The sequence below is a fragment of the Epinephelus lanceolatus genome, chromosome 22 (genome assembly GCF_041903045.1).
Source record: "Epinephelus lanceolatus isolate andai-2023 chromosome 22, ASM4190304v1, whole genome shotgun sequence".
Classification (NCBI taxonomy): domain Eukaryota; kingdom Metazoa; phylum Chordata; class Actinopteri; order Perciformes; family Serranidae; genus Epinephelus; species Epinephelus lanceolatus.
In genome coordinates this window covers 28,515,356-28,530,419 of record NC_135755.1, presented here as the reverse complement: position 1 = coordinate 28,530,419, position 15,064 = coordinate 28,515,356, and the positions used below count along the sequence as shown (strand labels likewise).

General features: G+C 41.9%; 1 protein-coding gene across 1 annotated transcript; it reads left to right on the top strand.

The window, feature by feature from the left end:
• Positions 1-327: 327 nt before the first annotated feature.
• Positions 328-14,836, top strand: wrap53 (WD repeat containing, antisense to TP53). The gene is made up of 11 exons (XM_033609943.2): positions 328-489; positions 788-1,243; positions 1,402-1,591; positions 3,612-3,707; positions 4,167-4,275; positions 7,021-7,109; positions 9,749-9,972; positions 11,273-11,484; positions 12,725-12,828; positions 12,945-13,088; positions 14,387-14,836. The coding sequence occupies exons 2-11, from the start codon at positions 964-966 to the stop codon at positions 14,610-14,612; spliced, it is 1,674 nt and encodes a 557-aa protein (XP_033465834.1). The 5' UTR covers positions 328-489; positions 788-963; the 3' UTR covers positions 14,613-14,836.
• Positions 14,837-15,064: the final 228 nt, after the last annotated feature.

Sequence of the window (15,064 nt, the reverse complement as noted above, 5' to 3'; positions counted from 1 at the left end):
TGAGAGAGAGTGAGAGAGAGAGAGAGAGAGAGAGAGAGAGAGACTATCAGCCATCCTCGAGAGTGTCTCCGTCATCAACGCAACTCTCGCGATACTTTGAAACACATGGCCGCCCACAGTGTTTACAACTTCTCGCAATGAAGTGGTGACTAAAAACGCAAAGTCTCGAAGTAGAAGGACACCGAGTCATTTTGAGTATTATTCGTATTCTTCGGCTGTAATTGAAACTTTGACGGCATCGAGGAGAAAAGTGTTTCCAGCCAAACTGCGAGCAGAACCAAAGGCCAGGCAAGCCACAACACAGGTAGGTAGCATCAGAGTGCTAGCGGAGGCTAATGCTAACATGAGCTAACGTGAGGTGGTTACCGTCTCTGTCGTGGACTGAGGGTTAAAGGAAATTTAAACACGTTTGCCTTATTTGCTAGCGTTATTCAAGATATGTGAGGACAGCAGAGCGTTCGTGGAGTTAAACTTGTAAGGGGTTGTGAGGTAACTCGTACCTCGCAAGCGTAAACTTAGCAATTTGAACATTAATGCTAGTTTGGAGTGGTTGACACCGTCACGACTAGCCACAGGTGTCTGTAGGGTGTTTGCACCAGCAGTTTAGAGTCAATTATTTATTCCTTTAAACAAGTTTACGTTTACTTCACGAAATCGACGGATGTGTTTTGTCTTTTGTGCTGATGTATTTTTGCATTGTTTGACTTGTGTTTTCCATCTTGTATTATTGGCCTCACCTGCACTGCCCCCCTTGTCTTCATGGTTGGCCTGTCTCACTGTTTTTTAGGCTACTGGGTGCTGTGATGTCCTCGACCCTCAGCAGACTCAAACACCCACACTGCAGGAAGAAGCACTATCCTAGTAGCACGTACCTCACCCACGTCTGACAGCCAACCACTGGACACAAATCACTTTGACGCCAGGTAGAAGACTTGACAGGAGAGAATAATAAACAAAAGAGAGATGTCTGATTCAGCTGGAAGTGGTGAAAGCGGTGGTGTGGCAGGCGCAGGGCAGGACGCAGAAGCGGATAATGAGCCCCCTCATCAGGCACCGCCTTTGCCTGAGGGTAACAGCTCAGAGGTAGTTGAGACCTCAGAGGAAGGGGAATCTCCGTCTGCCAAGCGGCCCAGAATAAGTGAGGAGGGAGAGCAGGAGCAGGCTGCAAAGCTGGTTGAGATGCATGGAGAAACACCAGCACAGTCTGACTTGCTGCAGGAAGACCCAGCCACACCAGCACAAAGTAGAGTATCTGCAGCTGCATGTATCAAATTAAAGATAAGAAAATGGGATAAAATAAATTCATTTAAATAAATTAAGATCTTGGAGATTATGATACAGGATTAGTTTAATTAATAATAAAACAAGCTGTACTAATGTATTCTGTGATACTGGGAACAGGAGAACCACTACAATGTGAGGAGGAACATCAAGCAGGGGAAGAGGTGCCTGTCAGCGGGGGAGGTGAAGAAGAATGCCATCAGAATGGAGATGGTGGACATGAGGCACCCTTAGAAGAAGAAGAGGAGGCGAAACCAGAGGAGGAGCACAATGGTAACGGGTCTGCAGACAGCCCCAGTGAGGGACAGCGGTAAGTGGAGGAAGAGGTCAAGTTTATTTTTAACCTGTGTTTCCACACGACTCGGGGCAAAGACACAGCAGACACACCATCAAGTGAGCTATTTCAAGCAGGAATTTGTGGAGGGCGGCAGTGTTATGTAATGATTATGAAGATGTATGATGTTTCAGAAATGGAGAGAGGCAGTTTTGAGTCTGTACTGAAGAACAAGAGGTTTTGGTCATTTCAAGATGGCCAATAAATGCCTTGAAAACCATTATTATTTGTAAAGCTTTACAAACATGTAAATTGCTGTACTTCTTTATCATACGCTTTGCTGGGCTGATTGTGCGGTCACTACCAAAAACATGCGTTACTTATTTTTTCCCACCTGTTTGTATATAAATCAAATGTGTGGCACTGGTGAATCATCTTAAAAATACTCCCAGTTATTTTTAGCAGCAGTAACTGACTATTACTGCGTGATGTAGCCTCTGTTCACCAGGCACACTACTACTCTTCAGTGCATGCAGCAACACCCATGTGATTTTATAATTAGATAGATGAGATAAATTGTGAGATGTATTTGCTAAGTATTAATAAGTAAGACAGCCCATGCACCATAATCTAATGCAATGGTTCCCAGCGTTTTCTGTAAGGGACCCCTTTTCTATGGTCTCTAATAGGTAAATTGAAAACCCCTGACTAAGTGGCAGATTTTATGGATATTTCATAATATATTCAATACATACCAACAGTACAGAACAACTGAAACTGTACAATTAACCCAAATGGTGAACGCAATAATAGCCTCAAGTTTATAAGTGATTTCAATGAATTTTGAGCAGATCAGAGACGAGTTTTCCCTGATGTTTTTAGGAACTTTTTACACAATTCTCTGTATTATGTTCTCTTTTTAGAATTGTACATACATAATAAGCTTCTTTTTTTTGACAAGTTTAGTGTTTGCTTCTTCCTGACGCTTGGCCATTGTTTTATTAGCTCTTTGGTTGTTTTAAGTGGATATTTTTCCAATGCAGAATGAGGCTGCATAGCAGAGAGTGGGGCCTCTGTGAATGCAGCTTGTGTTCAGGTCTTCATTGTGCCTTTATACTGTGAGATGCATTTTAAATTTACATCTTGAAACTTAAAAAAAAAATAATACTTTCAGTAGGGGTCGGGACCCCCAGATTGGGAACCAGTGATCTTATTTGTAAAAAAAAAAAAACATGTAGTAAATGTCTCCAGCCTGGCATCTTTAGGTGGCAGTTGTGTACTTCACTTAGTAGGCTATTCATATGTCACAAGTCAGGTTTAAAAAAAAAAGCAAAGATAATAGTTTCACTGAGATTGATGCAATCAACCATGTCTATGATAATTAGGACAGTTGTGCTGCCGTGGGCCCTAAAACAAGTAAAACATGAAAACAACACTGTCAATCTAAATCAGCCAGACCCTGTATTTAGTTTCCACAGGCAAAGAAGGGGATTGTTATGAAGTGAGCATGGAACTTGTTGTTATACAAATTTTATGGTAATTACACAGTTGCAGCCATTTGAAAATGTGTAATTGCCTTTTAGTGTTAGCTGTTGCTCTGCTTCATCTGTACGTTTTATCATCACACTGATTTTGAAGTGAGGCAGCAAAATACACCACAGCATTAACTGATTAAATATTTAACACTGTCAATCATCACAGTGGCAACATTTGGAGAGGATGACACGAGATGAAAAATAATGGACTTAACCTGTAGAGCCATGAAATGTAATTAACAATTCGCTCCACTGTGTGGTGACACTGCGTCTAAATTTTCCTGGTGGGCTTTGTGGAAGTCGACACAATGGTTTATATACAGTGGCGTTGTTGTCCCAGTTAGGAAATTCACTGCATAAATCAAACAAATTCTAAGCAGGACTAAAATTCATATGTCAGGTTTGTGGTTGCATTATGCATAAGATGGGGAACACTGTCTTTCACTTCGCAATGTGATGTTTTGATTCCTCTTTTAAACTCATTAACTGAATATTTGCCCTTCTCTCTTTCGTGTGCCCAGCCTTGGCCTAGATTTTACCCAGAATCCCCAGATGCTGACTGGTTCCTGGACTGAGTACTCCAGCCTTCCAGAGAATTACCTCAAAGGCTGCAAATGGTAATCTCTTCTAGAGTTAACATAACACATAATACACCATGTGCACGAGGTTTTGAAGATGCTAAGTATAAAACCCTTAAATCATTACTGAATTTGTGAGTCATCATTTTTATAATAACCATAAAAATAACACCATTACATTTGTACATTTTGTGCTCATGTGCAGCTGTCAGGGACAGATATTGATGTCCTGGAATACTGAGAAAATGATATTCTTTCAGTCCAAATGAAGCGAGGAAAATGACTTTCACCCTGTTTGTCATTCCCAGGCCAGTGTAGGAACATTAGTTCAGACATTGCATTTGGTGTAAGTGAGTGAACAGTTTCTTTAATGTAAACTGCCTGTATGCTATAGATGTATACAATAGCGTAAAAGCAATCTGTGTACATGCTGTTCTCAGATTACTGCTGGTAATACACCACCATCTTTTTCTTATCCTGCCTCCTGTTCTAAACCAGGGCCCCCGATGGTTCCTGTATCCTGACCAACAGTGCAGACAATGTGCTCCGTGTGTACAACCTCCCTCCAGAGATTTACAGCTACAACTGGGACTTGCTTCCCGAGATGGTGAGCATACACATAGCTTACCGTCAGGGGTTCCCAAAGTGTTTGTATAGAGGATAGAAAAAGTAGCTGACCAAAGGAGTGTTTGCAAGTTACTGAAAACCTTAGATTTTTGTTATCAATCAATCAATTTTATTTATAAAGCCCAATATCACAAATCACAATTTGCCTCATAGGGGTTTACAGCATACGACATCTCTCTGTCCTTAGGACCCTCACAGCGGATAAAGAAAAACTCCCCCCAAAAAAAACCCTTTAATGGGAAAAAAAACAGTAGAAACCTCAGGAACAGCAACTGAGGAGGGATCCCTCTTCCAGGACGGACAGATGTGCAATAGATGTTGAACAGAACAGATCAACATAATAAATTAACAGTAATCCGTATGACACAATGAGACAGAGAGAGAGAGAGAGAGAGAGAGATGCAGGACAGACGGTAATGACAGTAGCTTACAACAACATTAATGGAAGTAATAATATTATAATTATGATTCTAGCTATTGTGGTGCAATATGTTGAAAGTATATATTAATATCTGATAGTATACATATGTGACAATAATCATATGTGTATAATAACAGTAGAAGTATGACTAATGATAAGAGCAGCAGCAGGAGGCATCTGGCAGGACCACAGCAGCAGCACAACCACACAGGTCACACTATCCAGGCACCGCTGCAATTTAAGTTAACCTGCGAGACAGTGGAGCACAAAGGCTCCGGAGAAGAAGCCGAGTTAGTGACATGCAGTATGGCCGAGTTAGCAAGATGCAGTAACAGGACATGAGAGAGAGGGGGAAGGAGAGAAGGTGCCCGGTGTATTATAGGGGGTCCTCCGGCAGACTAGGCCTAAGTCAGCCTAACTAGGGGCTGGTACAAGGCAAGCCTGAGCCGGCCCTAACTATAAGCTTCATCAAAGAGGAAAGTCTTAAGTCTAGTCTTAAATGTGGAGACTGTGTCTGCCTCCCGGACTGTAACAGGAAGATGATTCCACAGGAGCAAGAAAGTTGAAATTACATAAACATTTCATGAAAAGCTGTGTAAATCTTCTTGCACACCATTAAGTCTTAATAGCTGTTATGTAGGAAGGAAACAAATTATTTTCTTTAAAAGTCGTTCAATTCAGTTGTAAATAGGAAAGGTTTTACCTCAATTAAGTTTATTGAAAGAGGTCAGTCATGCTCAGTAGATAAATAAACCCTAATGTACTTCAATCCATAGCTGAAACAGTTCCTCTAGTGCCTCCATTAGTCCCAATTTAAGTTCACTTTTTGGCTGTAATGCAGGAGCCCTTGCACATACAGGAAAGCCTTTCTCTCCAAGTTTTGTCGGACAGGAGTCAAACAAATGCATTCTGTTTATCCTGTCTTGTAAAATAGAGCATCAAAACACTGAAATAGCTTTACCATGGCTTTTTAATTGAAAAGCCACAGTTTGTCTATTCATTCTCAAAACCTGTGTGTCATTGATGAAGTTGAATTCAGGTTAATTATATTGGATCAGTCAGAATGTGGCCTGCTAGTTTGAGAATTCAGTCGTATATCTGTTCCCACTTCAAGTTTAGTTACAGTTTATTTTATTAAACACAAGGAGAACACTGTTTAGTTTTGATCAATTCCCAATAATGCATTTTTGTCACTGACCATATTAAAGCGTTCATTTATACTCAGTTTGTGGTCTGACATGTAGAGCTGCAGCGATTAAACAATCAGCTGTGAACTATGACATTAATTTCCCTACTAATTAGATAATCCATTAAAAAAAAGATGATCCCTTGATCAGTTTGAGTAATTTTTAAGAAAAAAAATTTGTTTGCTCCTCTATGACATTAAACTGAATATCTTTGGGTTGTGGACAAAACAAGACATTTGAGGACATCATCTTAGGCTTTAGGAAACACTGGTCAACATCTTTTCACAATGTTCTGACATTTTTTAGACCTAACAGTTAATTGATTAATCAAGAAAATAATCCACAGGTTTACTGACAGTAATTATAATCGTTAGTTGCAGCGCTACAGATATGCGAGGCTTTGAAATTAAAAGTGAACAGAAGGCGTCTTAGAGTTCCAATCATCCTGTTTTTCACTGCAGATAAGACAGATTTCTAGAGATTCATGTTCTGCACCACTGTAGATATTTTCAATGCCTCAATCATGTTTATGACATATTTCACACGTCTTTTAAACACTGTCTAAATTGTGTGATACTTCCAGTACAGGAAAGGTCAGTAACCTGTCATGTGTTTGACCTTTTTGTTGTTGAACATGATGTCTGGATGCAAGTTGTGTTATCAAGTAATAAAAAAACATGTCAATCAATTTAAGGCAGCAGCTTGAGAAAATGAATTTCAGAACATTTAACAGTTAGGATAGCAAAGACATTCTGTCCTTTAGGTTTTGGGGAAATATCAAATGGCCAGCCAATCTCTTAATTGTATTACAGACTGGTAGATTGGGATCACTGAACAAAAGTAATTGAAATCTAATCCATTTTCCTCCATTACAGAGATCTCTCACTGCTTGTGAAAAGGGTAGAAAATTGAGCTTTCATTGCTCTATTTCTTACACGGCGCCACTGGCTTTTCATATTGAATTTTATTACAAGGAAAAGCCTGTGACATTGTCTTTTAGCCACCTATTCAGCATCATCATGGATAGATCCCATCAGTAGTTGCAGTTATATTACACTGTGTGTTTCAGCCTTTACAAATTTCTGACTGTTCTTCCCTTTCTTTCGTTCTGTGGCAGAGTCCAGTGCTGAGGATGGCAGAGGGAGACACCATCTACGACTACTGCTGGTACCCCAAGATGAACTCTCTGGACGCGGACACATGCTTGTGAGTTCAACTCGATCTTTGCCAGACCATGCCCTGAGCCTCAGCTCTTTAACAGCAGGATAGATGAGACATTTAAAGTTCACTTTGAAGGTCAGCCTGCCAGATGGTGAAGGATGTATACATAGAAAAGGCACTGTTGTTTATCCAGGCTGGTGTCAGTCTGTGATTGGTGTTTTTGATCTAGATCTTGGATGGTTAGAGTTGGACACTCTGTGTTGGTGTGTGTGAGTAAGATTTTCTGTGTGCTTGAGCCTGTCTAATAGACTATCCGAATATGGAGGATATTGTTGTATGCTTGTGACTCATTCTTTGATCCCCGTGGTATTTGTGCTCGTTGTGGGAGCCGGCTGCCAGCGTGGAGATGGCTGTAAAAGCTTTCTGATGTCTCTCATTATGAGTGAAGAGTTGGCCTTCGTCTTGTCTGCCTCTGCCTCCACCACAATCTGCTCGGCTGTTTGAGGCCCACGGTGCTTTTCAGCATGATTCAGCCCACTAACAGCTCTCCCGGGTCCAGACAACACCTAAAGGGCCTTATGATTCTCTGACTTGGGGCTTCTCTTTTCATCTCATTCTCCTTTTTTTGTTGCCGTGTGTGTGCAGGCGCACGCTCCAGCAGGCTTTTGAAATGTGGTAACTGTGACATCACTGTGTGTCTGTGCGTGCCCTGTTGAACAGAGCCAACATCAGTAACACCCAGCCATCACCGTGGAGATTGCGTATCGTCAGTGGCGAGAGAGGTAGGGCCGTGCTAACGAGCTAAGGTCAAGTTGCCAACAGTTTTCACTGTGTGTACCTCTCCTCCCTGAGCTCCCCCCGTCCTCCAGTTACAGCCTCTGCCCTCTGAGAGATCCCTCTGATCAAGGCCCAGCGTTGGCACCGCTCCACCCCAACACCAGACAGCCTTCACTGTGTAAGAGGAGGGGGGGGCTGGGGGTCAGGAGCTGTATGTCCAAAGATGAGAGTTGTGTAAACAGCACAACGATCAACAAACGACTCGTGGACAATGAACCACTTGAGGCTTGTGTGTATCTGCCAAAGCTGTGCAAAGATCTGTCTGTCATGAGGATGATGATGCCAGCAGGAGTTGACAGTAGATATTCTTCATCTTCTTCAGATCACTGCCATGAATCACAGGGGAGCTCCTGCAGGGCACAGCCAGGTGGTCGGACAAGCTCAGAGTTGATTAAGGGCCGAGGCAAGCGGATGAAAGGTTATGGTTGCGATTAATGAATTTACGGTCAACTTGTTTTTCTAGTGCCTTTTCTGTCTTCCTCCTCTCCCATTTTGTTGCTCATTCCTCCCCCTGCGCTCCTTGAACTTCTGTCTGCCAAAAGCCGTGTGTTGTTGATGCCCCTCCTGTAGAGAGGGAATAAGGGCCCCTGTTATGGCTCGGTTAAGTTGCACTGAGTTCTAGGCATTGCTCCAAGCTAGCAGCAGTCTAGCATTATAATTGGGCATTTCCCTGCTCTGGAATAAAGCTGTGGCTCAGAGGGGCCATAACAGAACACGGCAGCAATGGTAGGGGCTAATTTCCTTTGTCTAATTGAGCCGCAGTGATGTTTCGGCATTTGTTCAGCGCCCAGTAATTAGAGTTAAAAAGGCATGGCTCAGTCTTTGGCCCTGATTTGAATCAATAAGAATGTGCTGTGGTCTTGTCTCCATAATGAGCCATAGCACAATGCGGTGTATTTGTTTTGATGCATTGATACATTCAGGTGGATGTGGTGCAGTAGATGTTAGGAACAAGAAATGAGTCAGACGTATTGTAGTCATACATTATGTATATTTCAAAAAATTGCATCAGTCTATTTCATTTGAATCTGGTTGGTATCCTTTGAGATGCAGACGGTAAAACCACCATTTAGTTTGTTTTACTTTTAAAGACAAATATTGATTATGACACTGTTTATTCACTTCGCATTAAATATGTTCTTTTTGAAACCCTAAAAAGAGACATTTCTTAATTGCCAGTCGAACAAAAAAACACCCACAAGGACGAACCATTCCCAGCCTTCATTCACCCTTTCATAATTAAATAACATCCAATATCACAAATCACAATTTGCCTCAGAGAGCTTTGCAACACACAACATCCTTCTGTCCCTGGACCCTCACAGCAGATAAAGAAAAACCCCTAACAGGGAAAAAATGGTAAAAACCTCAGGAAGAGCAGCTGAGGAGGGATCCCCCTGTATGGATGGACATGCAATAAATGTCATGGGTACAAAAAAGATCAACATAATAAAATTACAGAAATCCATAGGACACAATGATACATAAAGTATACATAGCAACCACAATCTGGGCGAACCTGTGACATGACAAAGCACAAAAGCTGCAGGAAAGAAGCCAAGTTAGTAACATGGATTAATGGGGCATGAATTTTTGCAAATGGAGAGAGAGAGAAGGAGGGAAGGGCTCAGTGTATCACAGGAAGTCCCCTGACAGACTAGGTCTGTTTCAGCCCAACTAGGGGCTGGTCCCAGGCAAGCCTGAGCCAGCCCTAACTATAAGCTTCATCAAAGAGGAAAACTGTGACTGTGAATATTTCCTGCTTTCTTCAGTCCTTTTTTACATGTCTTTAATAACTTGCTCTCTTCCACCCTGTGCCGTCCTGGCCTCCCAATTCTCTTCTGCAGCCTAGCCAGCAGTAGCCGTGACAACCCAGTCCATGTGTGGGATGCATTTTACGGGGAGGTGCGCGCCAGTTTCCGACCCTACAATCACCTGGATGAGCTGACAGCAGCCCACTCCCTGTGCTTCTCGCCCGACGGAACGCAGCTCTACTGCGGGTTCGACAAAACTGTCAGGGTCTTCTACACCGAGCGTCCGGGAAGAGACTGTGAGGAGCGGCCCACCGTAGGTCAGTTATGAACAGCTCTTGCACAGTCTAAGCTTAAAGCATCATGCTCACTGGTTTGTGTGATTCAGCTGATGAACTACAGATCATGCATATGTTACAGTGCAAGGGTCTAATATTACAGACAGTTAATTGTGGCTCCTTTACATGAAAAAATAAATGTTAGCTATTCTGTGGTTTCACATTATGTATGAAACGAAATACTTCTTGAAAGTTGTATAAAATTCATTTGCACTAAGATGGATAGTTATTTGTTATAAATGATGAATAATGAGTTGCGTATAATGTGTATTCCTATTTGAGAGCAGGGATTGTTTTAAAAGCTCTCTCTGTTCAAGGGCGCTAACTCTGAGAGTGAAGAATAATTAAGTGAAAGAATTGCATTCACAGACTATGTTTTCAGAAAATCAAACACACAAGTGAAACAATAAGTAAACAGAGCTGATGTGAAAAGGATAATGTAAAGTCAGTTGTTTCTCGTGTTGAAAAAGTAGCAGTTTGACAGCTGGCTGTCACGTCTAACAGGCTGAAATCTCCTTGAACAAATCAACAAGGACAGTTTTTATTATGTGCTGCTGAGAAAAAAATAAAGGGAACTAAATGTTTACTGTGATGAAGTAACAGCTCGCGGGCAGACTGTTAGAACGCACTGAAGTGAACTGAACCAATGTCTGCCTTATTGTTAACAGACTGGCATATTCTAAACCACCAAAATGATCCTTGAAAATACCAACAAATTGATTTTATTTTTCAGCTCACATGGTATCATGGTATGCAGGATGAGTGGTTACCTTTCAGGTGGCAACAAAGAAACCAGAAAACAAATGCAAAATGCCTGAAATAAGTTTTTTTTTTTTACACCTCAGCTCTGCTACACTAGCAAGTCAACATCTTGCTCTGGTAGATCATTGCTGTCTGTGGTTTCTTGTCTCTTTGGCTCCATCAGCCTGGCTTGATAGTTAATAAATGCAAATGATGTAGAAACTTATGGTTAATCTCAAACACAGGGTATGTGATACATGTGAGAACTGTGCCAAATCTTTGCCTCTGCTAGTTTGTGCAAAAATGCCATTTTTAAAAGTGAGAAAGAGAATGATTGGGAAAGGAGTAAACGGAAACAGATGATCCAAATGTGAGTTCATGTGTGCATTGTTGAGAAATCTTTTCCTCTCAGAGATGTAATCAGGAATGCAGGAGCTGCCAAAAAGTCAACTTGGAGTAAAAGTGATTGGGAGTTGTGTCTTGTGAACTCTTTAAAAGGCTGACGGCCCTGCCAAATGCCACTTTGTTGTCTTCACTGCAGTGAAGAAGCAGGGCCAAAGTGGCATCATCTCCTGCTTTGGCTTCAGCCCCTGCCAGTCTGTTTACGCCTGCGGTTCTTACTCCCGCTGCGCTGGCCTCTACTCCTGCCAAGACGGCACCCTGCTGGCTTTGCTGCCGACCCGCCACCACGGAGGCCTCACCCATCTGCTCTTCTCCCCTGATGGCAACTACCTGTACACTGGCGGGCGCAAGGTGAACACAAACACACACACGCTTGCACACAGCAGACAGGAGACCTGAGTGTAATGGTGCTGCTTCGTTTGAATGATCTCACACACACACCGTCAGTAGGCTTTAAGCAGCTAACAAATGACTTCGCTCTGTTGCATTGGAAAATTAGTTTACAAAGCAATGTCAAAGCTTTTGGACAAGAGCTTTATATGCTAATTTCCTGTCTTGATGGCATGAGTCAGCATGTAATGAATCTGATTAGGCATTATGGCATTCCCCCAAAAGTCAAAGTCTAAAGGATTAACTGTGTTTCACGAGGGTGCTGCAGACTTTTGCCTTCACAGGAGCTTGAATTTGCACCTATTAGATTATTGTATTAGTTGTTATTTTCCCCCAGTTCCAGACAGTGTCTGGAGTCTTCTCCGAATTTGACTTGCACAAGTTGTTCTCAATGTTCTATTTACAACTTGCAATGTAGAGACTCCATAACTATCAGCATCTGTGTGATTCAGAGCCCCCCCCCCCCCCCCCCCCCCCATTCATCCCTGTTACAGTATGTCACCCTGTCCACATTAAATATACACCAGTTACGCATTCCTGAGTCTACAAAGTTACTCTGTAGCATGCAAGTCAATCTGCCACTTACTTACCTACAATTTAGCAACGGGTCCAGAGTATAGATATACTGTGCACTGCAGCTCTTTGTCAAGTCAGTATCACGTATTTAGTTTGGTTGTAGTTGGTTGGTAGGGCTGATATTTCTAATGGTATAGGCCTAATGATACAGGTCAACAATGTGTATTTTGGATGTTTACAAAATGTATTCATTATTGTTCATCAAACCATTTTTAAAGGAATACTTAACCCCCAAATGACCATTTCTGGATCAATTACCTACCGCGTGTTTCGTTGAATTTGGGAAGAAAACTTTTCCCACATGCATCCACAGTGAACGAAGAATCCAAAAACTGAGAAAGTTCTTGATTAATGGAAGCCAAAGGAGACTGCGTTTAACAACAGCAAGATTTTATCAAAACATCTGTTTACAGACTTGTGCAGTATAATCCAAGTCTCATTTATTCAGTCGTATGCTCAGTACTTACCAAACAGACAGCCCTGTTGATGGGGGACTGAGCGGAAAGTGAAACTCATCTGCACTCTCTTCAAAGTCAGACTCCATTGACAAAAATAGTCATTATACCTTGTTGAACACGGGAGCTACAGGTCTACCACTGCCCACTGTGTGTATGTGTGTGTGTAGGATCCAGAGATCCTGTGCTGGGACCTAAGAGAGCCGGGCAAGGTTGTGTTCTCACTGAAGAGAAACGTGGACACTAACCAGCGCATCTACTTTGATCTGGACCTGTAAGTTTGCTTCACTAACTACATCTTTACTCACTGATATGAGTGTGAGCTTCAACTGTGATGACCGTGATCAATAACCTGTGACCTGATGGCACTTTGTGTTTGTTTCTGTACAGATCAGGCAGGTACCTGCTGAGCGGCGACACAGAGGGAGTGGTGTCAGTATGGGACACCCTGACAGCTCCTCCTGATGGTAACGAGGAGCTACTGCAACCTCAGCTCAGGTTCCAGGCCCATTGGGACTGCACCAACGGCATCAGGCATGTTTGCAAAAAGAAAATAAGTCAGACTCACCCCATAAGGGTATAAGAAAATTTGGATACCCTTGAGTATGGCAGTATTCTGTTTGTGATACTATATTGATTTTTGATTAATAGTTTCTATACAAAGATTTATGGCAGTACTTCATTTTGTGTTGTGTTCAAACCTAACTGCTAGATAGCAGTGTTAAAATCTATCTTCAGCCATTTGGCTCTTCCATTCCAACGTAACAATGTATCACTACCATAAATACAAAAAACACAAGCCTATGAAACAGGTAGTCATAAAGGGTGATTTCTTAAAATTAGATTTAATTAAATCCCAATATATCAGCTTGCCTAGAGTATCGCGATATATCACGATATATTGAATCGTAACCCCTGTATCATGATACGTATCGAATTGACAGATACTTGCCGATACGCAACCTTACGTCCCATTGGTTGATGACACAATTACTGTTTCAGGTTTAGTAATGATAGGACAAATAAAATATCAGTGTCGACATCGACTTGACGTGGAATTTCCATTAGCATTAATTCATCCTAAATAAATCTTACAAAAGGTAGAAGCTTCTCAGTTGCCCAGGTCATGACAAGTCTTGTCAGAAGTCAAACACAACCACATAGGAAGCCCATCAGCCCTCAGGTTACCATTATAAAGATGGTAGAAGGAAGTCACAAACATCAAGAATCTTGATAAAATGACAAAAATCACATTGGACTTCAGTACAAGCAGATAGCCGAACAACAGCTGTGAATAGGGGAGAGAAAGACGGCAATAAGGGCCATCAATCATGTTCAGTGACTGTGTTGCTGTTTTCCTTCCTGATTGTCCTGCTGTGTTTGTTTCCCCCCAGTCATTTGCACAAAAGCATAGGGAATGCAAACAAGTCATTCAAAAATATTTTAGATAAGAGGCTTCCAATTTCCGAGTTCTAATATTACACAACAGTATTACTGCTTTGTGAGAACAGAGAGCAATAACTACAGCCTCTGTGTGCATTTATGAAACCTCCAGTTAGCGGCTTTGTATTCTGTGTAGAGACGAAGTAGCTGATGATCTAAAAATTATGCATCATGGCTGAGAATGTGCTGCAATTGTGTATAGAATGTGGACTTCAATTAATTCAGTTGTTTTAAGATGGAAAAGCATCACTTATTTCCTCTTAGTGTTTGCATCTAAGTCTACTTTAAATGCATAACAAGTGCAGAGCTGTGATGCAAAACATTTTAATTTTTTATGCACACCATCAATTTGAATTCCTCCTATTCTCATTTTTTTTCTTCTTCTGTAGTATTCATCCCTTCATACCTCTGTTGGCAACATCCAGCGGGCAGCGGCAGTTCCCGTGGCCCGGCGACAGTGAGGGTGACTCGGCCTCCGAGGGCGAAGGAGGTGAAGCTGTGCTGTCTCCTCAGGAGATCCGACAAGACAACGCCCTGACGCTGTGGTGGGCTGGACCCCTCAGCCCTGCAGCTGAGGGGAACCATGAGCAGAGTACAGAGGTGTTTGAGGCCTGAAGCTCTGCTAGTTCAGCCAGCTGACACAAATTGAGTTACACTTGCCATGTGATATTTATTTTGGGAATGTTTGGTGTGGAGAAAGCTAATTAGGAGTCAGTCCTTTGCCATCAGCAACATGAAGTGCTGAGGTGGAAAAGAATTTCTCGATTATTTTTAATGAAAAGCATCAGGCTACCTTAAACATCAGCACATTTACAGGCCAAATAAATTTCTCAGATTGATTTACATGTCACCTGCAACGTTTACAACGTTTACTGACACAGTACTCTCAGTTGCAGAGTTGAAATTAAAGGATCATGAAACAGTACATGTCAGGTCAGTACAGAACCAATTTTCAGGGTTCTGTGTTTGAAGACTTAATTGCTTAAATGTAATTTGGTGAATAGGAATTGGAACTTTTTGCCAAGCAAGGCTTTCTTTAAAGCCTGAAGGCCAATTCATACTTTCTC